This window comes from Eublepharis macularius, chromosome 5 (assembly GCF_028583425.1).
Source record: "Eublepharis macularius isolate TG4126 chromosome 5, MPM_Emac_v1.0, whole genome shotgun sequence".
NCBI classification, from domain to species: Eukaryota; Metazoa; Chordata; class Lepidosauria; order Squamata; family Eublepharidae; genus Eublepharis; species Eublepharis macularius.
The window spans coordinates 174,151,504-174,174,889 of record NC_072794.1 but is presented as its reverse complement, the minus strand read 5'-3'; the positions used below and the strand labels follow the sequence as shown (position 1 = coordinate 174,174,889).

At 52.3% G+C, this 23,386-nt stretch overlaps 3 protein-coding genes across 3 annotated transcripts; 1 reads left to right on the top strand and 2 right to left on the bottom strand.

The window, feature by feature from the left end:
- Nucleotides 1–8,086: 8,086 nt before the first annotated feature.
- On the bottom strand, nt 8,087–10,205 carry LOC129331024 (kunitz-type serine protease inhibitor homolog delta-dendrotoxin-like). Its single transcript, XM_054981345.1, has 3 exons — nt 10,102–10,205; nt 9,501–9,662; nt 8,087–8,266 (listed from the first exon to the last, which is right to left on the bottom strand). Exons 1-3 carry the CDS (start codon nt 10,181–10,183, stop codon nt 8,256–8,258), a joined length of 255 nt encoding a protein of 84 aa, XP_054837320.1. The 5' UTR covers nt 10,184–10,205; the 3' UTR covers nt 8,087–8,255.
- A 2,886-nt stretch (nt 10,206–13,091) lies between these two features.
- Nucleotides 13,092–16,250, bottom strand: LOC129331025 (kappaPI-actitoxin-Avd3a-like). The gene is made up of 3 exons (XM_054981347.1): nt 16,161–16,250; nt 15,588–15,749; nt 13,092–13,282 (listed from the first exon to the last, which is right to left on the bottom strand). The coding sequence occupies exons 1-3, from the start codon at nt 16,240–16,242 to the stop codon at nt 13,272–13,274; spliced, it is 255 nt and encodes an 84-aa protein (XP_054837322.1). The 5' UTR covers nt 16,243–16,250; the 3' UTR covers nt 13,092–13,271.
- Nucleotides 16,251–20,242: 3,992 nt separating this feature from the next.
- Nucleotides 20,243–22,404, top strand: LOC129330458 (kunitz-type serine protease inhibitor textilinin-4-like). Its single transcript, XM_054980493.1, has 3 exons — nt 20,243–20,480; nt 20,628–20,795; nt 22,262–22,404. The coding sequence occupies exons 1-3, from the start codon at nt 20,243–20,245 to the stop codon at nt 22,264–22,266; spliced, it is 411 nt and encodes a 136-aa protein (XP_054836468.1). The 3' UTR covers nt 22,267–22,404.
- Nucleotides 22,405–23,386: the final 982 nt, after the last annotated feature.

Sequence of the window (23,386 nt, the reverse complement as noted above, 5' to 3'; positions counted from 1 at the left end):
GATTAGAGTCCCGCACTCTTAACCACTACACCAAACTGGCTGTTGCCTACAGACTGGCTGAGGGCTGGAGGGGATTTTTTTTAAAAAAGTAGTGTCATGTCATCACTTCTGAAGAATTCCCAGAAGTGATGACACATTACCAGCATAATGTCAGCAGAATGCTCAAGGATTTGGACAAATTTCTATAGGGTTACCATAGAGTTTTGCCTAAATCCTAGAGCGTCACACCAGCAATGTGAAGTCACTTCTGGGTGCTTGCTGGAAGGGACGTTATGCTTTCTGAGTGATGTCATTCCCCTTCATGCTGGCCTCTTTCCTCATCCTATAACATAATTCCCTTAGCGTCTATCCGACGACTCACTGGCTAAGGCGCAGTGCCGACAAGCCGCTGGGCTTCAGACGGGCCAGGGCGAGTAGACCTGGCCTCGGTGCTTCTGAAGGCCAGGTCTACTCATTGTGGCTTGGCAAAGCGGTCGGCTCCGCCTTCCCCAGCACCGATCGGGGCAGGCTCTCATGGGGCATACCTGTCTTGCCTGCACAAGGCCTCCCAAGGATCCCCCCGAACCCTTGACATGCTGCAGGGGAGGGGGCACGGGCGGAGCGTAACATGGCTTGCATACTTGACCTATAGAGCCCAGGTCTACTTGCTGCGGTATTGCACATCGAGTAGACCTGGCATCCGAACCGACAGAGGCCAGATCGACCTACCCTCCCTTTGCAAGGCCGGTAGACCTAGCCTTTGCACACATCTGAAGGCCAGGTCTACTCACCATAGCATTGCAAAGTGGTCGGCTCCACATTCCCCAGACCCGATTGTGGCAGGATGTCATGGGCAGGCCTTGGCTTGCCTGCGCTCCACCTCCCAAGGTGAGTACACCTGGCATCCGGACCAGCAGAGGCTAGCTCTACCTGCCATCGCTTTGCAAGGCAGGTTGACCTGGCCTTCGCTCACGGCTGAAGGCCAGGTCTTCTCACAAAGGCTCTGGCGGGTAGACCTGACCTCCACCAATCTGAAGGCCCTGTGTACTTGCCATGGCATTGCAAGGGGAGTAGACCTGGCCCCCGCACATCCGAAGGCCAGGTCTACTTCCAGGTCGAATTGCCATCCTCCTTTGGTTGGTTGACCAGACCTCCACTCATCTAAAGGCCAGATTTACTGCCTATTGCATTGACCGGGGGAGTAGACCTGGCTCCTACATGTCTGAAGGCCAGGTCTACTTGCCATGGTTTTGTTGGGTAGACGTGACCGCCACTCATTTGAATGCCAGGTCTACTTGCTATGGCATCGAACGGGGGGAGTAGACCTGGCTTCTGCATGTCTGAAGCCCAGGTCTATTTGCCATGGCTCTGCAAAGTAAGTAGACCTGATCTCCGCACATCTGAATGCCAGATATATTTGCCATGGCCACTTGGCCTCTGCATGTCTCAAGGCCACGTCTACTTGCCATGGCTTTGCAAGGTGACTTGACCTGGCCTCCAGACCCATACAGCTCAGTTCTATCTGCCATAGACTTGCAAGGCCAGGCCATTTGGGACAGAAGAAGCAGGGGAATGCCACTCCCTGGGCACACTCTCTGATGGTGCAGCATGCTCCTATGCACCACTGTAGGGGGATTTCAGCCCAAAGCAGTCCCAATTCGACCCACTGTGCACTGCAGGAGCATGTCAGGGCCCTTTCTCCCCCTCTCCATGTAGAACTCCCAGGTTCCACAGCCACCCGATTCAACTCAAATTGGGGCTCAATAAGACGGCTGCAAGGTGCAGAGGTGCTCCTGGGCCCTTTCTGCCTCCCCCCGGCAGCACTCCTGGTCTCCGCAGCGGCCCAATTTGATGCTAAACTGGGTGGCTGCAGGGTGCAGGAGCACTCCAGGGCCCTTCTCCCACCCCCAGCAGCGCTCCTGGCTCTGCAGTGCCCAAATCAGGCCTGGGATTGGCTGGCGGAGGGAAGGGGCCACCTGCCAAACCCTCTGCAGACCGACTGGGGTGAGGAGGTGGCAGGATGGACGGGCCCGCCTCCCAGCCCTTTCCCAACATGTTCGGCCGGCACTGGGGAGGGAGCAATGCCAGTCCCAGCCACCCTGTCCTCCCCCCCACCCAGATTGTGGTGCGGCAGAGGGGGCAATGCCTGGCCTGCCTGTCCTGCCCTTTCTAGAGCCTGTTGTATTTTCCCCCAACAACGGGCTTTGTTACTAGTCCCCTATAAAGGGGTTGGGATACAGAGCTGATTTCTTTGATTTCATTCAAGAGCCTTCTTGCAGGAAAAGTAGCTACGCACCTTCCCAAGGCACTTAAACAAGCAGCACATCTATTGTGCTGTGAGCTTTTCCAGTGAAAAAGCTATTTCAGATTCTTTGAAACGTTGCATACTTTGCAGGTGCACTCAATCACAGCTCCCACACGGGATCAAAAGGTCTTGCAGTCAAAAGACATCTTGCCACCCTCCACCCTAGGGCTGTCTTCTGTTCCTTCCGTGAAGATGGGTTTGACTTGTGAAATTCCAAAGAATGCAACATGCCAAGTTTCAGAAAGTGCCTGGAGTCTGAAGGCTGTTGCTTAGTTAGGAAACACTGTTGTGCCTAAAAGGGACAGTGAAACTCACTCAACGTTTGCCCTGCGAAATAAGGGTGCAACTTTGCATGCTGTGGAGCCTGTGGGCGTGATGAAGGTTTGGATTCTGAAGGCGACACTGTCAGTATAAAGTGTGTTGTGTCAGTGTTACTTTTTATGCCAGACTTGGTTTGCTAACAGGCATATGAAAAGAAGAGGGAGGTTCTATCGAAAACAAAATCACTTAAGGGAGACAAGTAGCGGCATGTAGTTTGAAAGTAACTACTCATAATCCAGTCTGAATTGCCCTGTTGATTAAGCTTGGAAGGCGTACCAGTACGGAGGAAATTGTCTCTGAAATTGTTTCTGTTTTTGGCAGCGCATCAAAGTTTGCAGCTGTACTTTGCTTCCCTTTCCTCACATCATCTTTACCTTTCCATTTCCCTGGGACAGTGAGAGTGAAGTGGCTTTGTAGATGTGTCCCACAGTAACATTCTCCAGCCACGAGACTTAGCCCGTGTTCATGCCAAATGAGACTACCCTAATTGTATACAACGAGCATTTGTCCGGATAATTGCACTGACTGAGAGGCCTGGGAGAGTTTTCTTGACAGGGCATATTTGACTGGACTGCTCCCTCTCCTGAGGCTGTGTTTGTGTTAGACTGTTACCGGAACTGGTCTCCTTGCAACAAAATGATTTGTGGGGGAATTAGCAAGCAAGGAAGACGACTATGCGAGAGGCCGGTAACCACAGGGATCTGTCACCAGTGGTTCCCAAAGTAGCAAACGAGGCTGGTTCTTCAGGTCCAACAATAATTTTTATTATGAACTTGAAATGACAAGGTACACTTGCAATTACAGAGTAAAAATACTCTCTCTCTCTCACACACACACACACACACACACACACACACACACACACACACACTATCCTGAAGAGGGGTCCAGTCCGTGGGAGAAGAGAGTAGCATCGAATGGCCAGCGTCCTTGGCCAAGAGAGCAAGAGGCTTGGGTGAACCTCAAGAGGCTTAGGGAAGTGACCCTAAGGGAGCAGCGCTTGGACTTGGGAAGCGTACACAATTTGAATGAGGCCAGGGCCCTACCTTTATAGGTAAAAGGTGTCCTGAGGTGTAAGAGCCCACCTAGCCATTAGAACAAAGGCTCCAACCGTCAGTTCCTGGGTTTGACAAAAGGTTTGAGTAATTCGATTGGTAGCTGCCGGGGTGTGTGAAAGCAAATGCAAAACATGTTCTAGTGCTGTACAAAAGGGATAGCTTGTTAGTGAATTCCACCACAGCTGAATTGATGGGGACTGTACTTTCCCAGGAACAACTGTATATACTTATGAATGTCATTTGATTAGCTCCTCAATCAAGGACAGGAGATCTCATCACGGAAGGAGGGAAAGAAATGTGTTAAGTAGGGATGACTCTGCGAGACCTTTGCTGCACTGGGCACCATTGAGGCTGGAGGGACAGTAAATGCAATCGCCTCTTAATCGCTCTGCATTCCTGTGCACCATTCCATGCATGCCAGGTTCTCCCGGGCGGGACTCAGCAACTGTTAGAGGCTCTCTAGTGGCAATACAGCCATTTTAACTCCAGAGGCCTGAACATCTTTAATATCACAAGCAGCCATATCCAATTCTGGTGGAGGCCGAGCAGACCGCTTACAAGACAGGCAGGTGTGAAGCTTTGCTGGAGGAAACAGAGGCCCACGTCTTCCCTCCAGGCAGCCCACCTGTTCTGCAGACAGGGAGCGATAGAGGCATAAGGCTTTTCCCTCTATAAGCAAATGTGCACACAACATCCCAGCGATGTTCTTACCTCCTTTCTGCCTGCAGCTAGAAGGGCAGGGTGAGGCCAGAAGAGTGAGTGCTTGGATGGGAGCTGAAGGGCGAAAAGCACAGAGGCACAGCATCTCCCTCACGTCCAGAAGGTCCCAAATTCAAGTAGCAGCAGGTGATCCTGACTTTGACGTCAGGAAGCAATTTCCCCCAGGCCAGTTTGGCTAGGGATCCTGGAGGTGTTTTGCCATCTTCTGGGCATGAAGTAGGAGTCATTGGGGGTGTGGTGGTGTGTGTATGTGGGGGGCGGGTAGTGGTGAATTTCCTGCATTGTGCAGGGGGTTGGACTAGATGACCCTGGAGGTCCCTTCCAACCCTATGATTCTATGATTCTATGACGTGGAAGAACTTTGCCTGAGACCATGGAGAGCAGTTGCCAGTCTGACCAAATATGAACGTCCCTGATGGACTGGTGGTCTCATTCTGGCTAAGGCAGTTTCAAGTGTTTGTATGCCATGTGCCCAAATGGCTGTTAGCTCTTGGCTCTTAGCTTGGAGGCCTACAATAGCCAGTTGGTGAAGTTGGACCCGTAGAAGAGATATCCTCCATGTGTGTTTGATTATTTAAATTATTTAATTTGGTCTGGAAATTTTTGTAGACAACTTTGGGGAAAGTGGAATAGCAAACTGTTAGAGGATTTTTAATAGCGATCCCTACCATTTTAGTTTTGTGAGCAAGGAGCTTTGCCTGGCATGTGAAAGTTATGGAAAACACCTAAACAGCACATTCCATGTCTTGTGTTGTGATTGGTGCTATGCTACGGGTCAGTATGACACTACACAACTTGGTAAATACACAACTATAAGCAGTTTTTATCTAGAATAAGGACTCCACATTCAGCCTTGGACATTTCATACCGCAGATTATTTATGTCCCAGCTTTACCACAAGGAGCCAGAAAGGATTCTTATGTGTATTAAGCATTTTGATTGTATCTTGCCACTCAAAGTAATGGTACCATCATTCTCTGCAAGATGAAGCCAAAGTGGACAGTTTGTAAAAACTGTGGAGAAACGCCCTTGTGGTTTGTGGAGTTCCCTTTCTATGGGCTGCAGAGGGGAGGGGCCTGTTCTGGAGTGGAATGTGATTGGCGGGAGAGCGAGTCAGTTGGTGGGGCGGGAGTTGGAAGTGGACAGTTGGTGGCTGGAGAGCGGAGGGAGAGAAGGCTCAAGGGGGAGAGGTGGATCTAGTGTGAGCCCAGGTAGTGAAGGATCGGGCCCGCCCTACACAACATTTCATTAGGGCATGAGGGACAGAGAGTAGGGGTCTCTGTTTAGGTTTTATTAGTCCTTCCGTTCACTGTTTATTTCCCTGTGTATAGTTAGCAGTTCAATAAATGAGTTTTGGACTTGATGACGGAGGAAAGCTCTCCTGTTCCACATAGTCCCCCAACCGCTTGGGCCCACTAGCAGAGAAGGGGGGTTAGGAAGCTGTCTTGCCTAACCAGGACCCCCTACAGGGACAGTGGTGGCAGCGACTACCCGGAGACAGGAAAGGGAGACAGCCCCTTCAGGTGCCTGCCCAGAGGCTGCAGACTTGGTCATCCGGAAAAATCAGCAGTGGCTGAACATGGCCTAACTCAAACAGGACACAGTATCCTATTCCAGGACACTAAAACACTGGACAATACTTCCAACTACTTCGTCAGATTGCACAGGGAAGCCACTGAAATTCATAAGCATAAGCACAATTTCAACATGAAAGAAGAGACTTTAAGAATGAATAGAGCATGGTTTCGAGTCCTGAAAAACACCAGGCTAACAAAACACTCTACATCTTCCAATAGCCCTGCAAAGAAGATTAACACATCAAGCACCAATCCATATACAAAAAAGCCTCCTCAGGATACAGTGAAGCCTCCCGCCATTAGCATTCCACACCCTGGGAAACTCTTACAGGATGACTCAGCCCAAACCCACCTTCCTGAGTAGATATAAATGACCTGCCAACATCTTTTCCACACTGTGACACTGAAAGATCTCTGTCTTTTGGTGCTACACCTCTGAAGATGCCAGCCACAGCTGCTGGTGAAATGTCAGGAACTACAATGCCAAGACCACAGCTATACAGCTTGGAAAATCCACAACAACCATTGGTAGAAGGGAAACTTATAATTGGCAGCACAGTACTATTAAAGAAATTTCTCTATCACAAACAAACAAAATCTGAGATAAAACTAACACGCTGGAGGCTCTGATCTCCTTAATCAAAGATTCAGGAGGACAAGAGACCTCAGATTTCCTAACGTGACTTTACAACAAATAACAACCCCTCACTCCCACCATTCATGAATTTGTTCATTTGCCAACCAAGTGGTGGGGTCTGTTTTTTTCAAAACTGGAACACAAAGATGAGAGGAAGTGAATGCTTCACCCCGTTTCCCTCTCTGGGCTGTGTAGGAAGACTCCCTTCCCAAACATTGCTAAAGGACCAAGACGGGTAGCCATGTTAGTCTGCCTGTAGCAACAGAATAGAGCAAGAGTCCAGTAGCACCTTATAAGACTTGCAAAATCCGTGGTAGGGTAGGGTAGCTTTTGTGAGCTTCTGGACTCTTGCTCTTTTCTATTGCTGAGGGAGGCTCTGTTGGGTGAGGACAGAGTGCGGTCCCTAAGAAGCTCAACCCCAGGGGCTGGGAGAGAGAAAAAACGCACAGTGGGAATCAAAGTCTTGACTGCATCATCTAAGTAATGGTACCAAGGATCATTTTAGGGAAATCTCGGAGCACCTTTGGGAATAATTCTTTGGAGCTTTGGTCCTTTTGTGTATCTCAAACCCCCTCAAGAAATTCCTTGAAAATTCTCTCCAGAATCAGCTCCGATTCTGGAGAGAATTTTCAAGGAACTTCTTGAGGGGGTTTGAGATACACAAAAGGACCAAAGCTCCAAAGAATTATTCCCAAAGGTGCTCCGAGATTTCTTTGGTGGCTGCTTTGATACCACCAAAAGACACATGGGGCTGCTGCATCAGAATGTTGGAGCCTCTCTCTCCAGCTTTGTCTGAGAGCTAGCGGTGGGTCAGAGCCCTGGGTTCGAATCCCCACTCAGCCACGGAGCTCAGCTGGTGCCAGTGGCTGGGGTTGTTGGGTAAGAATATAGGCATAATAACCCCTCTGGACACTATCCTGACCCCCATGTAGAAAATGGGACACATTGCAACTGAAGCCTGGAGGAAACACCACCGGAACCCGAAAGTTTGCTCTGAAATACAGCCCCTGTGCATGACTTCAGCCACCTTGTGCAAGATTTGTGTTGCCTGTTCATTTGCAAAGGGAGGGAGGGTTTGGGGGCATCCCTGGCTAGATGCCACAGAGGCTCTGGATGCCCCTCCCTCAAGCTGGAGAATAAGGGGTTTGCTGAGCCTTCTCTGTCCACTAGGAGTTTACTCATTTCCACCGCTTCCTTTTCCACACTCCCCAAAGCAGGGAAGATTCATCCAGGAAAAAAAAGAGAAGACCCCACCTACATCAGGAGGGGCCAGATGGCTGCAGCGTATGGCGGGGATTCCCTCAAGCACTTTCCTTTCTTCCCTGGACAGGAACCTTTGGGGTGCTGGTCCTGTCACTGTGCCCAGGATCAGGGCCAGCCAGAGAAGCCTCAGCTCTGCAGATAGTGAGGGGCAACCCTGTTTACACAGTGCTACACCAATCCCCCTCCCATTTCTCCACCGCCTGGCAAGTTCAAACTGAAACTGGAATTTTCATATTGGTTTTTTATTGCCCGTTATAATAACACACACAATTGCATCACGTCTGGACGATGAGCCGCCTGCTCTTCTCCTCCCACGGAAGCAGGCAGTGATGCCGTCCTGGGCAGCGGACAAACTCTGGCCAGAACGCGTGTGTGCTGCGGTCACCATGGCTGGCTCAGCCCCTCCCTGAAAAAGAAGAGAAAGCAGCGGTCACTGGGGCCCTGGACCCACCCCCCTGACTGGGCCTGACCCCGGCTGTGAGGGAGGGGTCCAGTTGCCGCAGCTGGCGCCTTTTCTCCTAGATGTCTGACCCCTTTCTTCAGGCTTAGGGGTCCCCTTGAGTGCCTCCGTCTGCCTCACTTCTCTCGCCCCAGCCCCGCCTTGGAGCTCCCGGCTTGTGCTCAGAAGTGCACGTAAAACACTGCAATGTAGACCTGCCCCAAAGGGCCCCCATTGGCCCGATTCCTTCCTTGCTCCCGGGCACTGCCCATGTTGGAGCAAAGGCAGTGGCATCCATTGGTGTCTCTTACCACCAGTGACCTTCATGCAGACGTGGCCACAGCCGTTGCTGCAACATTTCTCTCCTGCACCACACCCGCCACTCTCGGTGCACAGTTCCACACAGAGCCCAGCGCCTTGGGGCTTGGGGCACTCTCCAGAAGCCCTCGGGAGGGGCACTGGAAGGAACACAGAAGGGCTAAGAGGCAGGAGAAGGGTGGCCACCCCAGGCACTGGGCACAGAAGCGAGGGAGGATAATAGCTAATTGAAAAGCTCTGCTGTGCTGAGCATGCTCTGTTTGTTCATCTCAGAAGGGTAACTAGTCTAAATGAAATTTCCTCTGAGTTTCTGGTGCAAAAGGGGGAAGGGCTGGGGAGAGAGTGACTCAGCAGGCATGTGCCTGCTAGGCACGCAGTCCACCCAGAAGTCTTGGCTCATGTTTGCACCACATCGCATCCTCCTGGATTGGTGTTACCGTGTGCAGTGTCCCCCTCAGTCCCATTCTTTGGGGGGATGCCCAGGGCACTGCTTCCTAGAGCCAACTGGGCCTGATGAGACGGGCGCCCTGCTTGAAGGAGATGGCAATGTGCCAGAAGGTGGGCTGCTCCCTGTCTCTCATGTCCCCCCCCGACTTCCTTTCTGTTTTTCCTCCTCTGCTTTCTCACTCCCTTTCCCCGTTTCTCACCCTCTCCTCTTCCTTCCTTCCCTCCTAGGTCCAACCCAGGCTGCTTGACTCGCTCTCAGTTTTATTGGGCCTTTACCGAGAGGGACGTTCTGCTCCCTGAACAATTGCCTTTGTCAGCCAACAAGGGAGGGGTGTGTGCACTTTGGGGGCCCCACCCTCTTCACCTTCTCCCTCCCTGCCGGGGGATCAGGCCCTGTGGTGTTCCCTGTTCCATCTGAATGAAGCCAGGATCTTACCGCCACATGCACGTTGACATTCTTCTAGAGTCTTGAAGTTGTTTGCATTCCCTCCGCAGCCTCCGTAGTCGAATTTTTGACATTCCTTGGCCTTCCAGTTGTAGAACCAGCGGGGAATAAGGGCAAGGCAGGGACCCACTTCGGCAGGGAGCCGGCAGATGTCTGAGAAAAAGAATCAAGAACAAGGAATCGGCTAGAGCAGGGGTGGCAGCCAGGGCAAGCATGTTCCTCACGCCCACGATTCCTGGGCAGACATGACGAGGCTGCAGTGCCAAGGAGGGGCTGGCTGCTTCCGGCACAGCTGCTGCCTCCATGCCTGGGTGCCCTGAGCTGGTGGCCAATTCATGCTCTGAAATAGGGCCAAGCTCCTTGCGGCTCTGGAGTCACTGTGCACCTGCCAGAATTACGCACCACCAGAACGATTCCATGTGGGACAGCAGCATTACGAGACAAATATAACATGGATAAGAAATTCAATATAACATGCAAAGGAAATTCCTCGCTCATTTGGCCTGGCCTGCGGGAAAGACTTCCCAAAGCCATCTTGGGCAAAACAGGCCCGTTTGGGGGCGGGGGTTGGGGGGTGAGGCTTCCAATTTACCTTTTGCTTCAGTTGCGTCTGGCATCCCTGCCCAGATGGCAAGAAGTCCTACGAGGAGGAGAGGGAGGATCGTGGCCTTCATTGTGCTGCTTGCAGAAGAGTCTAAGTGCCACGGAAGATCTTGGGCAGCCAGACTATAAACCCTTCCTTGCCTGGGTGGAGTTTGGAGAATATCCACAGTTGAGCAAGAGGTGGCTGGGAATTTCCAGGGCTTCTTTCCCAATGGAGAATGCCCTTGAAATTGCACCTCTGAACCGGGGGCTGCTCAGTGCTGGCCTATGAAACTTGAAGCCAAACCCGTTTGGGGTTGGAGCCAAGAGTGATGATGCTGTCGGCATCTCTGCCTGCAAGGTGGAGGTGACCCCTGTCTCGACTGCTTCTTCCACGGATCCTTTATGGCATAAGGAACTGGTTTTGCAGTGGCTCTGTTTCCATGGCCGTGGCCTCTACATGTGGCTACAATGGGGTTGCCTCACAGAAGAGTCTAAGGGCCACGGATGAGCCTGGGCAGCCAGACTATAAACCCTTCCTTGCCTGGGTGGAGTTTGGAGTTTGGGCCCGGCAGGACTCGCTATCCTTTCGCTGGGCCTGTAAGAGAGAGCTGTTCCGCCAGGCGCATGGCTGACGCTGGGCAGGGCCCCCCACTGGTTGAAGAGAGGGGGATCGTCCCTCCCTATCCGGAGATAGCTACCCCCCCCGACCCTTTGTGATATGCTTTTAGGGGCGGTTGGATGATGGATTATATGAATTGTTTCTGTGCTTCTGCTTTTTATACTCTGTGTTTTAGATTTTAAATTATATATTATTGTCTGTTGGTTTTAAAGTTGAAAGGTTAATGTTTTTTATAATGTATATGACGTAATCCGCCCTGAGCCCGCTGATGTGGGGAGGGCAGAATATAAATCAAATATAATTAATTAATTTAATTTAATCAACCACTTAATCAATTAACTGACTAATTGATCAATTAATTTAATTAATTAATTTGGCATGTCTTCACTTTGATTCAAACTGCCAGGACGCAGCATAGCCTTCTAAACTAAGCAGCCTAAATGATCAATGAAAGCATTTTGTACGTTTGCAAAAGAAGACCTGTCTAATCATCAGAAGTCTCAGGATGTTTGACATCTATGTCTGGATCAGCCATCTTGTAAAAGTAATGTCAATTATGGGGGCCTCTAATTGGATCAAAACTGGGGAAAGAGGTCCTGGCCCTGCTTTGTGCCATCTTTATGTATATCCTCCCGTTTGGGTCAAAACGAAGCGCAGAAGGGAAAGTACACTGGAGAGTGGTACAGGTAAAATTATTCTTTTCTCCCGCGGTACTATTCTGAGCTTCCAATTACCCAGCCTCCAGACTGGGAGAGATTGGGGCCCAGGAGACACAATGATTGCAAGGAGGCTGATACTCTAGGGCTTTCCCTTCTGGATCTCTATGATACGTCGTAGAGTCAAGAAGAGAAGCCTAGAGCAGAGCCATCCAATTTGAAGCCACGGCATTCGGCCCTGAGTGCAGTGGGCCCACTTACAAGGACAGGAGCCAGAGGGGAGGAGGAGGTAAGACCGATTCCTTCCTCACCCACTCCTGGTCCTCCGCACTAAGGCCCCCAGCCCTTTCCTCTCCCTCTGATGAATTCTCGTTGCTGGCTCAGGAGTGACGACACAAACCTCCCTAAACTCAGCCCTCCGCAGGCACTGCCTCCAACTTTCCAGGAGTTTCCTGAGCCAATGCCGATGCCCCTAGATGTTAGGGTGGCAGGGTATGTGCCCAGGGAGTCATGCCACCTCCTGAAGTCAAGGCATTTAAAAAAAATAAAATCCAGAGCATTCTACTTTTCATATGGAAGGTCAGATCAAAAAATCCTTGAGTTACAACATTTTCAATAGTGTAAGCAGACAAATCTCCAACACCATTGAAATGCATCTGCCCAGAGCCGTCCTGGGGAGCGATTGAGAGTGGCTGAGGGCATTCCCACCTCAGCAGGCAGGATGAACCAGGAGGCCTGAGAGCAGCAGACGGGGGATCCTTCTCATAGCCGAGGGAAGTACACAGTGGGGTGCCTCAAGGATCAGTCCTGGGGACAGTACTATTTAATTTGTGCATAAATGATCCATAACGGAGGGGAGTGATCAGGTTTGCAGATGATGCAAAACAATTCAGGATGGTGAAATCCAAGGTGAATTATGAATTGCTCCAGGAGGATGTGCACCAGCTGGGTGAGTTGGCCACACTGCGGCCAATGAAGTTCAATGTAGGCAAGTGTAGGCGATGCACAGCGGACAAGAAATCCCAGCTTGCAAGCCTACGCTTGTGGTATCTGAACTGGCTGAGTCCCAGAGGGAAAGAGACCTTGGGGTTGTAGTGGACAGCTGCAAGCCTACGCTTGTGGTATCTGAACTGGCTGAGTCCCAGAGGGAAAGAGACCTTGGGGTTGTAGTGGACAGCTCGATGAGAGTGTGAACCTGCTGTGCAGCAGCAGTGAAAGAAGCAAACACTGTGCTGGGGGTTATTAGGAAAAGTAATAAAAACAATAATGCCCTTGCATAGATATATTGGGTGGCCTCATTTGGCATGCTGTATGCAGTTGTGGTCACCGTATCTCAAAAAGGGCGTTGCAGAGCCGGAGAAGTGCAGCAGAGGGCAACCTTTCCTTTTCCACTCCCCAATTTGGGGTGTTACAAGAATTCATTAAAAAAACCCAGGGTCGACTCATCCAGGGAAAAAAGAAAGACAAGGCCACACTTGCTTTCAAAAAGGTATCAGGAGGGGCCAGATGGCTCCAGCGTATGGCGGGGATTCCCTCAAGCACTTTCCTTTCTTCCCTGGACAGGAACCTTTGGGGTGCTGGTCCTGTCACTGTGCCCAGGATCAGGGCCAGCCAGAGAAGCCTCAGCGCTGCAGATAGTGAGGGGCAACCCTGTTTACACAGTGCTACACCAATCCCCCTCCCATTTCTCCACCGCCTGGCAAGTTCAAACTGAAACTGGAATCTCATATTGGTTTTTTATTGCCCGTTATAATAACACACACAATTGCATCACGTCTGGACGATGAGCCGCCTGCTCTTCTCCTCCCACGGAAGCAGGCAAGAGGCTTAGCAGTGAGGCCGTCCTGGGCAGCGGACAAACTCTGGCCAGAACGCATGTGTGCTGCGGTCACCATGGCTGGCTCAGCCCCTCCCTGAAAAAGAAGAGAAAGCAGCGGTCACTGGGGCCCTGGACCCACCCCCCTGACTGGGCCTGACCCCGGCTGTGAGGGAGGGGTCCAGTTGCCGCAGCTGGCACCTTTTCTCCTAGATGTCTGACCCCTTTCTTCAGGCTTAGGGGTCCCCTTGAGTGCCTCCGTCTGCCTCACTTCTCTCGCCCCAGCCCCACCTTGGAGCTCCCGGCTTGTGCTCAGAAGTGCACGTAAAACACTGCAATGTAGACCTGCCCCAAAGGGCCCCCATTGGCCCGATTCCCTCCTTGCTCCCGGGCAGTGCCCATGTTGGAGCAAAGGCAGTGGCATCCATCGGTGTCTCTTACCACCAGTGACCTTCATGCAGACGTGGCCACAGCCGTTGCTGCAACATTTCTCTCCTGCACCACACCCGCCACTCTCGGTGCACAGTTCCACACAGAGCCCAGCGCCTTGGGGCTTGGGGCACTCTCCAGAAGCCCTCGGGAGGGGCACTGGAAGGAACACAGAAAAGCTAAGAGGCAGGAGAAGGGCGGCCACCCCAGGCACTGGGCACAGAAGCGAGGGAGGATAATAGCTAATTGAAAAGCTCTGCTGTGCTGAGCATGCTCTGTTTGTTCATCTCAGAAGGGTAACTAGTCTAAATGAAATTTCCTCTGAGTTTCTGGTCCAAAAGGGGGAAGGGCTGGGGAGAGAGTGACTCGGCGGGCATGTGCCTGCCAGGCATGCAGTCCACCCAGAAGTCTTGGCTCGTGTTTGCCCCACATCGCATCCTCCTGGATTGGTGTTACCGTGTGCAGCGTCCCCCTCAGTCCCATGATTTGGGGGGATGCCCAGGGCACTGCTTCCTAGAGCCAACTGGGCCTGAAGAGAGGGGTGCGTGAATGCCCTGCTTGAAGGAGATGGCAATGTGCCAGAAGGTGGGCTTCAGAGGGGACGAGGCAAAGGTTTTGGCCTAAACCTAATTGTCCCCGTCCAGAAGAAATCCCATCACAGGCCAGCGATTCACAAAGAGAGGGGCCAAGGCTTTGCTTGCTGCCCTGCCATTTGGGCAGGCAGCCGGATCTCCAGAGCCTGGTTCTGCCCTGCTCCATTCGCCTCCCCAGTGAGGCAGCCGACTTGCCTTGCATCCAGAAGTCTTCTGTTTTTTAATAACACACACACCCCATGGCAGGGCAGGGCAGGGCAGGGCAGGGCAGGGCAGGGCAGGGCAGGGCAGGGCAGGGTTTCTCTCTTCATCTAAAAGCATCCCTGGTGTTTGTATGGGGGGGTTATGAAGGTGGGGATCAGAATAACTTTTTACACAAGTGCAAGTGAAGGGAGGAGAAGGTCATCTACCTCCTGTGCCTTCCCCTCCCACCTGCAAAGCATGTCAGTTTCCCCAAGTCCTTTTGCTGCCTCCTCTATGGACAGCAGAGAGAGTAGGTCACATCATCCAAGAGTGGAAGGAACATGCTGAAACCTCACAGAGGGGGCACATTGGCCCAGGTGCAGGGCTGAGCATCCCTCACTACTTCTGCTCGTAAGAGGACCCAGCCAAGCGCCACCTGCGCCAGGATGAGGTCAATGGGAAAGGACGATGGAAAAGCCTTCTCACCCACGTCTCTCCAGGTGGCTGTTCTGCCGCCACAATGCTAATGCTCTGTTCTCCTGCCTGCCTTCCGTCTGGGAGGATCCCTTGGGTGAGGGATAGAAGCCCTGGGAAGTCCATCCCGGTGGGGGAAGGAGGCGGGAGGGAGAGCATTCTTCATTGAAACCATGTGAGATATGATGATGTTTAAGAACTCAAACTTTTTGTAATGCACAAAAATGTGCTAAACCAGAACGAAAGGTGTCTGGTCACACTTTTTAAGCTGGTCTTCTGAGGTGGATGGGGGTGGGACTCTCTGGGCTCAAGGAGAGATACTCTATGGTTCTCCTGCCCCTTCCTGTTTATTGCTGCGCTCAGCAGCCACAACCGTGACCCTCTCCTCTTTCCTTCTGTGGCTGCTCCCTGTCTCTCACGCCCCCCCCCCCGACTTCCTTTCTGTTTTTCCTCCTCTGCTTTCTCACTCCCTTTCCCCGTTTCTCACCCTCTCCTCTCCCTTCCTTCCCTCCTAGGTCCAACCCAGGCTGCTTGACTCGCTCTCCGTTTTATTGGGCCTTTACCGAGAGGGACGTTCTGCTCCCTGAACAATTGCCTTTGTCAGCCAACAAGGGAGGGGTGTGTGCACTGTGGGGGCCCCTCCCTCTTCACCTTCTCCCTCCCTGCCGGGGGATCAGGCCTTGTGGCGTTCCCTGTTCCATCTGAATGACGCCAGGATCTTACCGCCACACACACGTTGACATTCTTCTAGAGTCTTGAAGTTGTTTGCATTCCCTCCGCAGCCTCCATAGTTGAATTTTTGACATTCCTTGGCCTTCCAGTTGTAGAACCAGCGGGGAAAAAGGGCAAGGCAGGGACCCGCTTCGGCAGGGAGTCGGCAGATGTCTGAGAAAAAGGATCAAGAAGAAGGAGCTGTCTAGAGCAGCCAGGGCAAGCATGTTTCTAGAGCCCATCATTCTGGGCAGGTGTCACTAGGCTGCAGGGCCAAGGAGGGTCTTCTCGGTTCTGGCAGAACCGCTGCCTCCATGCCTGGGTGCCCTGAGCTGGTGGCCTTTTAATGCTCTGAAATACAGCCCAGCTTGTTGCAGCTCTGGATTCGCTCGGCTCCTGCCACAATCATGCACTGCCAGAACAATTCCATGCTGGACAGCAGCAGCATTAGAAAAATATGACACGGATAGGAAATCGCTGTGCGGAGTTCCCCTCGTTCATTTGGCCTGGGCTGGGGGTAGGACTTCCCAAAAGTCACCTTGAGCAAAACAGGCCCGTTGAGGGGGTGGGTGGGTTCCAATTTACCTTTCGCTTCTGTTGCATCTGGCATCCCTGCCCAGATGGCAAGAAGACCTATGAGGAGGAGAGGGAGGATCGTGGCCTTCATTGCGCTGCTTGCAGAAGAGTCTAAGTGCCACGGATGATCCTGGACGCTTTGGATATAAACCCTTCCTTGCCTGGGTGGAGTCTGGAGAATGTCCACAGTTGAGCAAGAAGAGGCTGGGATTTTCCAGGGCTTCTTTCCCAATGGGGAGTGCCCTTGAAATTGCACCCCCTAAACTGAGGGCTGTTAGGTGCTGGCCTATGAAACTTGAAGCCAAACCCGTTTGGGGTTGGAGCCAAGAGTGACGATGCTCTCGGCATCTCGGCCTGCAAGGTGGAGGTGACCCCTGTCTCGACAGCTTCTTCCATGGATCCTGTATTGCATAAGGAACTGGTTTCGCAGTGGCTTGATTTCCGTGGCAGTGGCCCCTGGATGGGGCTGTGGCTGCCTGCCTCGCCTGGCTGGCCTGCAGCTGTGTGTTGGTGCTGGCGGCAGCACGGGACAAGTGAGTGGGAGGGCTGGGAGGCTGCCTGCTCAGTTGCCCTGCACTGCTGCCACCAGCACGCACTCCTGGCCAGGCACCTGCGGGCCAGGTGCTGCAGGAGGCCAGGGCGGCACATGGGAGCCCTTCCCAGCCCTCCTATTCAGCCACCAGCACTGCTGCCGCCAGCCCCACGGCACACGCCCCTACCCCCGGTCAGCGCTTGAGGCAGCTGCCAGCACCGCCTCAATGGATGCACCAGCCCTGGTTAGACAGATTCCTGGAGAAATCCATCACATCATGGTGAGAAAAGGGAACCTCCCTAATTAGAGGCAGTCAACCTCAAGATCCAAGAGCTGGGAGAAAACATCAGGGGGAGAAGACCTTGGGTCCTCTGTCCTATTTAGTGGTTCTCAGGGGCAACTGTTTGGCCACTAGTCTTGAAGCACTGCTGATCCGATCCGATCCGATCCACTGGGCCACCTCATATGTCCTTCTGGAAGGGAGCAGTCAGTCCCTGCAGGCTCGGAAGGGGCCACCACTCCTGGACCCACACTTGCAATGCTTGAGGCTCTTTCCGACTTGCGCAACATAAGCCAGGCATTGCAGCAGACATCAATGGGCTTAGAGTGGAGTAACTCTGCTTAGGATCGCACCGTCAGAGTGCTAAGGGGTCCGTCCTGGCTTCCTGGAAGATAGCTGTGAAATCCCCTCCACGCCCACGAGGCCCACCTTGTGCGCTCCTTGTCCCTGTTTGGGCGCTGTGAAGAGCCCCTGAGATGATGAGCCGGGCTGCTCCTGGGATCTCCTTGGCTGCGCTCTGACTGGCCTCCGTTAGTATCTGGTCCTGTGTCTTGTTCTTTTGTGATTTTATATTTTGCTTCTTGATGACATTTTTGTTAGCCAATCTGCAGTCTTCAGTGCAGTCTATAAATATAATATAATAAATAAATATAAAGTGGAAATCAGGACTGTAATTATTTCTTTTGTATGTAAGTGTGCGTGTAATGTACCATCAAGTCACTTCCAACTTACGGCTGCCCTATGAGTGAAAGACCTCCCAAATGTCCTGTCATTATCAGCCTTACTCAGAGCTTGCAAACTGGTGGTCATGGCTTCCTTCACTGAGCCCAGCCATCTCCTTCTGGGTCTTCCTCTCGTCCTTCCGCCTTTCCTAGCTGTGGACAAGTTTACATCAGGACCACAAAGCGTAGCATCCAGACAAGAATAAAAGAACATGAAAGACACTGCAGACTTGGACAACCAGAAAAATCAGCAGTGGCTGAACATAGCCTAACTCAAACAGGGCACAGTATCTTATTCCAGGACACCAAAATACTGGACAACACTTCCAACTACTTTGTCAGACTGCACAGGGAAGCCATTGAAATTCACAAGCATAAGCAAAACTTCAACAGGAAAGAAGAAACCTTAAGAATGAACAGAGCATGGTTTACAGTTCTGAAAAACACCAGGCTAACAAAACACTCTATACTCGACAATAGCCCTGCAGAGAAGATTAGCACATCAAGCACCAATCCATATGCAAAAGAACCTCCTCAGGATACAGTGAAGCCTCCCGCCATTAGCATTCCACACCCTGGGAAACTCTTACAGGATGACTCAGCTCAGCCCCACCCCTCCTGAGTAGATAAAAATGACCTGCCACATCTTTTCCACACTGTGACACTGAGAGATCTCTATCTTTTGGTGCTACACCTCTGAAGATGCCAGCCATAGCTGCTGGCGAAACGTCAGGAACTACAATGCCAAGACCACGGCAATACAGCCCGGAAAACCCACAACAACCAAACAATATGTTATAATTTACTAGGTTATAACGTCATGAACTGGATAAAAATATAAAGGATATTAATAATTTTGAACATTATAGATATGATAGATATATGTAATTGTGCTATCTAAAGATAGCAATGGTATAAAATATATCACTATGACCCATTCTTAGAATGTAGTATATAGCTATTAATATAGGGGACATATTATATTGTAGGTTATTGGATATTATGGATAGATAGTACTAAAGGATATGGAATGTTAGATAATGGTATTTATCATTAGATAGGTATTATTATATTATATATATTTTAGCTTGGTTAAGGTTTTATTTAAGAGGTAATAAAGGGAATGGAAAACTGTCCGAAGTCAACAGAAAAGGGTGGGAAGGGTGTGGGGGGGTATTACAATATGATGGAAAGTTAACTGTGTATGTTTTTATATTTGTATAATGACCCATCCAATAAAATTTAAAAAAAAAAAGGAAATGTCCCAGCAAGTGGAATGGCTGCCCTGTCAGCGGGATCACAGCAGGGTCTGGCTGGGGAGACAGACGGCATCAGCCCACTTGTAGCAAAGCTGAAGCTGTAACGAACAATTGCTGCGAGACGGAAGGAAGAGCGTGCGGGGCACTCCGTGGAAAATCCCCCAACGCTCATCAGACGAGCCCCTCCCCGCTGAAGTGCCCAGAGGAGGAAGCCTGCCTGAATCTGACCTTTCCCCCATTGCAGTATGTCCTTCGCCCTCAGCCAGGCAGGGCCGCCTCCAACCCTCCTTCCTCCTTCCGTGACAGCCTGGAGACAGAGGCAGGGAAGTATGCAGGGCAGGGGTGCTTTTCTGGGAGGGCGTCAAGCAGGAATCTGGTGCTCTCAAGGGGAATCCGTGTCATCATGGGCAAGAATGCAAAACCGGGCAGGGCACTCTGCAGGGGAAATGTTTTGCCTGACCTGCTTCTGGCTTAACCTGTTAGAGGCGAGGTGGCAACTTTGGCGCTTGAAGGCTGTTCTTCAGGAAGAGCCCTTGGCATGGATACCCATGGGCTTCTGGGCAGAGAATGGGAGGGTGCAGCACCCCATAATAAAATACAACAAGGCAATACAGACACAGACACCTTTGGAACTCCCAGCCCAAACCAACCTCAAGCACACAACCACACCGAGAACTGCTCGCCTCCCCTTGGAAACACTCCTTGCATTTTTCTTTTCCACTTAGAAGACCCCTCCGGCAAGATGTCCACATTAAGTTTCATCCAGGGCAGCACTTGGGGCCGAAGCTCACCTATGCCGGGGGTTCCTCCTCACCCAGAGTTCCCAGCATCTGTCAGGTGTGCTTTGCAGTGAGGAGAAGCCGTTGCCCCGTGCAACTTTTCCAGCCTGAAAACGGCAGGGGTTTGATCTTAGTGGGTCTCTTCTTTCCTAAATGTTTTTTGGGGGGCATGCCAAAGCGTTTAAACACAGCAGAGCAGCCAAAAGCAGTTTGAGATCTGGTGCAGTGCCTGAGGCTGCGCAGCAGAGGGAGAGCAGGGGCCAGGAGCTCATACAAAGGGCAGAACTGGTGGGGTGGTGGGGTGGGGTGGGGGGACTCACCGAGGTACCCCAGAACATTCAGGGGACCCGAGGCTGTGTGTGCCCAAGAAAGAAACCCTGTTAACTGTGGTGCCCAGTTCAGGCGTGACCTCTGCCCTACGGACTCCTTCCTTCCCTGAACAAGCTGCAACCTCCCCTGAAGCTCCCAGATCTTGGCTGTCTCCGTGGTTTAAATTATAGCCCTTTTCTTAAATGAGGAATGCTTTCAGACAACACCAGCCGGATCTGGCCAGTTGCCGCAGCAGTTGCTCTCGTGAGTCGTGACCTCTCCCGCTTCCAGCTCCGTCCCGGGTGCATTTATATCCCGGCCTGCTCTGCAGTGCCGGCCAGTCAGCAGCATCTTCCCCAAGGAGCACCCATGAGGTTCGGCATCGCTTTCCTCCTGCTGGGGCTCCTCACCCTCTGGGCCCGCTTCGCCCCTGCCTCTGCCTCTAGCTGTGAGTATGGCAGAGGCGGCCTTGGCCTGAGGACGCAGGGAAGCCTTTGCCGGCATGCCCGGAGGGTTTCTCCCACCTGATGGGCTTCGCTGTTTCTCTTTCCTGCTGGTGCATCCGATTTCTCTCTCTCTCTCCCCTGTTCCCAAGACATCTGCCAGCTCCCCAAGAAGGTGGGGGACTGCCACGGCTCATCTCTCCGCTGGTACTACAATTCAGGCAGAGGGATGTGTCTGAAGTTCTACTACAGTGGCTGCAAAGGGAACAGGAACAACTTCGGATCCCTGAAAGCATGCAGATCCCGTTGTGGCGGCCACGGTAAGAGACTCCGGGGCCTGAGCAGGCAATAAGGCTGGGGTGGGCAGGAAATCCCCTTCCGCTATTCTGGATGGAAGGGACAAAGGAAAGGGAGAGCCTGAGAGAGTGGGCTGGAGTGGCTCCCGGGGGGGGGGGAGCCAGGATAAGTCTCTGCTGTTCAAACCGTTTCCTCAGGCAGGTCTTCCATGCTGACCGCTCCGGCCAGGGTTGCCCACTCCAGCCTAGGAAATTCAGGGAGATTTCAGCTCTGTAGTGCCTGTGGAGAAAGGGTTGCACCTGGAACTTATGGGATACTCTAGGGTCTGAAGTTGCCATTTTCTCCAGGGGAGCTGATCTCTGTAGTCTGGAGATCAGATGTAATGCTGGGAGAACTCCAGGCCCCACCTGGAGGCTGGCAACAGTGGGTCAGACTGAGAGGCAGCCATCTTATAAGGCCAGATGGGAACTTATAGTCTGGGCCTGGGAGCCTCCATATATCCTCTAGCCATCTGCTGTGTTGGCACCCTGGAGCAGCAAAGAACAGGTCATCAGTGCCCTCCATCCACAACCGGTCCCCTGATAGATGCCCCCATCTCTTACTCTTCTAGCTTCCACCCTTGGCTTAAGGACGAATGCAGAGCAGTCATTTCCAGACTTTCTCTCTCCAAGATAGTAAAGAGTCCAGTAGCACCTTTTAAGACTAACCAACTTTACTATAGCATAAGCTTTCGAGAACCACAGCTCTCTTCATCAGATGCATCATCAGCTTTCAAGAACCACAGCTCTCTTCGTCAGATGCAACTTTATTGTAGCATAAGCTTTCCAGAACCACAGCTCTGTTCGTCAGATTCATTGTCAGATGTATCTGACAAAGAGAGCTGTGGTTCTCAAAAGCTTACGCTACAGTAAAGTTGGTTAGTCTTAAAGGTGCTACTGGACTCTTTACTGTTTTGCGACTACAGACTAACACAGCTAACTCCTCTGGATCTACAGCCACACAGTGGAAGCAATTACTTGGGCTGTGTGTGCTCACATGTGTGTGTGTGTGTGTGTGAAGGCACTCCCTTGCTGGAGGTCTTCAGGAAAAGACTTGGCTGCTCTCTATTGGGGCTTCTGTCCCTTTCGATTTCCTGCATGGAGCTGAGCATCAGGCTAGGTGGCCTCTGAGGCCCCTGCTGGCTCTCGGGCTCTCTGATTCAGTGACATCCCCAGCTGTGATGCACGAGCAGGGCTCTGGCCCCTCATCCCTCTGATGCAAGACCCCCGACTGCATTCCCGTCTGGGGAGCAGAATGCCAGCCACGCCAGGGCTGGGTCTCTGCCCTTCCAAGCCACTCCGGCTCTGGAGGCTGGTCTCTGGGCCCTCCCTTCCCCATCCTTCAGCAGGCACTTGGGGGCAGGGTCCCCTTCCCTTCAGCTCCAGGGGTGCTGTCCAGGAGGTGCCGGTAGCAGGGGAACCAGCTCTGAGGGCCTCTTCTTTTTTCTCAGGTTAAGCCAAGGAGTTCCGTCTGGGATGAGCCAGGAAGGAGCCGCTTGGATGTGAAGCCCTGCTGCGCCTTTCCTCTGCTCCTTCTGGGAGGTGGCTGACATGGCCCCAACCGCAGCACTGTCCTAATAAATGGGGTTTCTCCTTCTGGAGATTGAGATCCAGGCTCTTTCCTTGGGAATGTCTGTTGGATTCTGCATGCCTGGGCATGGGGTGCATGCCAGAAAGGGGGAGAAAGCCAGGCTTGGGGACTGATAGGAAGAATGTGGGAGAACTCCCCCTCATGGTGAGGTAGTAGTGACTACAGTCTGGTGCCAGTTTTAGTGGGAATGCTGGCTTGGGCCGAAGGAGGGGCCTGGGAAGAAGCCAGCGGGCGCCTCTCCCTCTGAAGTCTCTGAGATCAAGTGGAGCGCAAGTGAATGGCAAGTGAACAGGGAGGAAGCCACGCACGTCTCTTCACTTGCCGTTCAATTGTAATTGGTCACTTGTAGCTTGGCTCTCTCTTCCTCCCCGTTCACCACCAAGGAGACCAAGCCCTGCTTCTGCTCACCCCCTCCTTTGCATTTTCCTCCCTTGCTGCTCCGTCGCTGCTTTGTGCCCCAACAAACAGATCATGGAATCATAGGGAAGGGAGCTCTGGGGCCACAGAGCCCCACCCCCCTGCTCAGTGCAGGAACTCCACAGCTGCCTCCTCCCGACACCCGCAGCGACCCCCACTCCATGCCCAGAAGGCGGCAGAGCACCTCCGGCATCCCTGGCCAAACTGGCCTGGAGAAAAATTTTTTGCTGACCCCAAAGTGGTGACCAGCATCACCCTGGGCGTGTAAGAAGGGGCCATAAAACCAAGCCCCGACGGAACCCTTCCCGCCCTCCCCCTCGTGATCTGCCCAGCAGGTTCACAGAATCGGCACTGCTGTCCGATGGCCGTCCAGCCTCTGCTTAAAAACCTCCAAAGGAGGAGATCCCGCCACCTCCCGAGGAAGCCTGTTCCACTGAGGGGCCGCTCTTACTGTCAGGAAGTTCTTCCTAATGTTTAGCTGAAAGCTTTTTTGATTTCATTTCAAGCTGCTGGTTCTGGTTCGACCTTCTGGGCCAGCAGAAAACAACTCCACGCCATCCTCCATACT

Bases quoted from the DNA above. Each gene is read 5' to 3' on its own strand.
- LOC129331024 (XM_054981345.1), bottom strand. From the start codon at position 10,183: ATGAAGGCCACGATCCTCCCTCTCCTCCTCGTAGGACTTCTTGCCATC. The intron at 9,663-10,101 runs GTAAATTGGAAG...TCTTTTTCTCAG, and splicing joins AGACGCAACTGAAGCAAAAG to ACATCTGCCGGCTCCCTGCC.
- LOC129331025 (XM_054981347.1), bottom strand. From the start codon at position 16,242: ATGAAGGCCACGATCCTCCCTCTCCTCCTCATAGGTCTTCTTGCCATC. The intron at 15,750-16,160 runs GTAAATTGGAAC...CCTTTTTCTCAG, and splicing joins AGATGCAACAGAAGCGAAAG to ACATCTGCCGACTCCCTGCC.
- LOC129330458 (XM_054980493.1), top strand. From the start codon at position 20,243: ATGCTTTCAGACAACACCAGCCGGATCTGGCCAGTTGCCGCAGCAGTT. The intron at 20,481-20,627 runs GTGAGTATGGCA...CCTGTTCCCAAG, and splicing joins CCCTGCCTCTGCCTCTAGCT to ACATCTGCCAGCTCCCCAAG.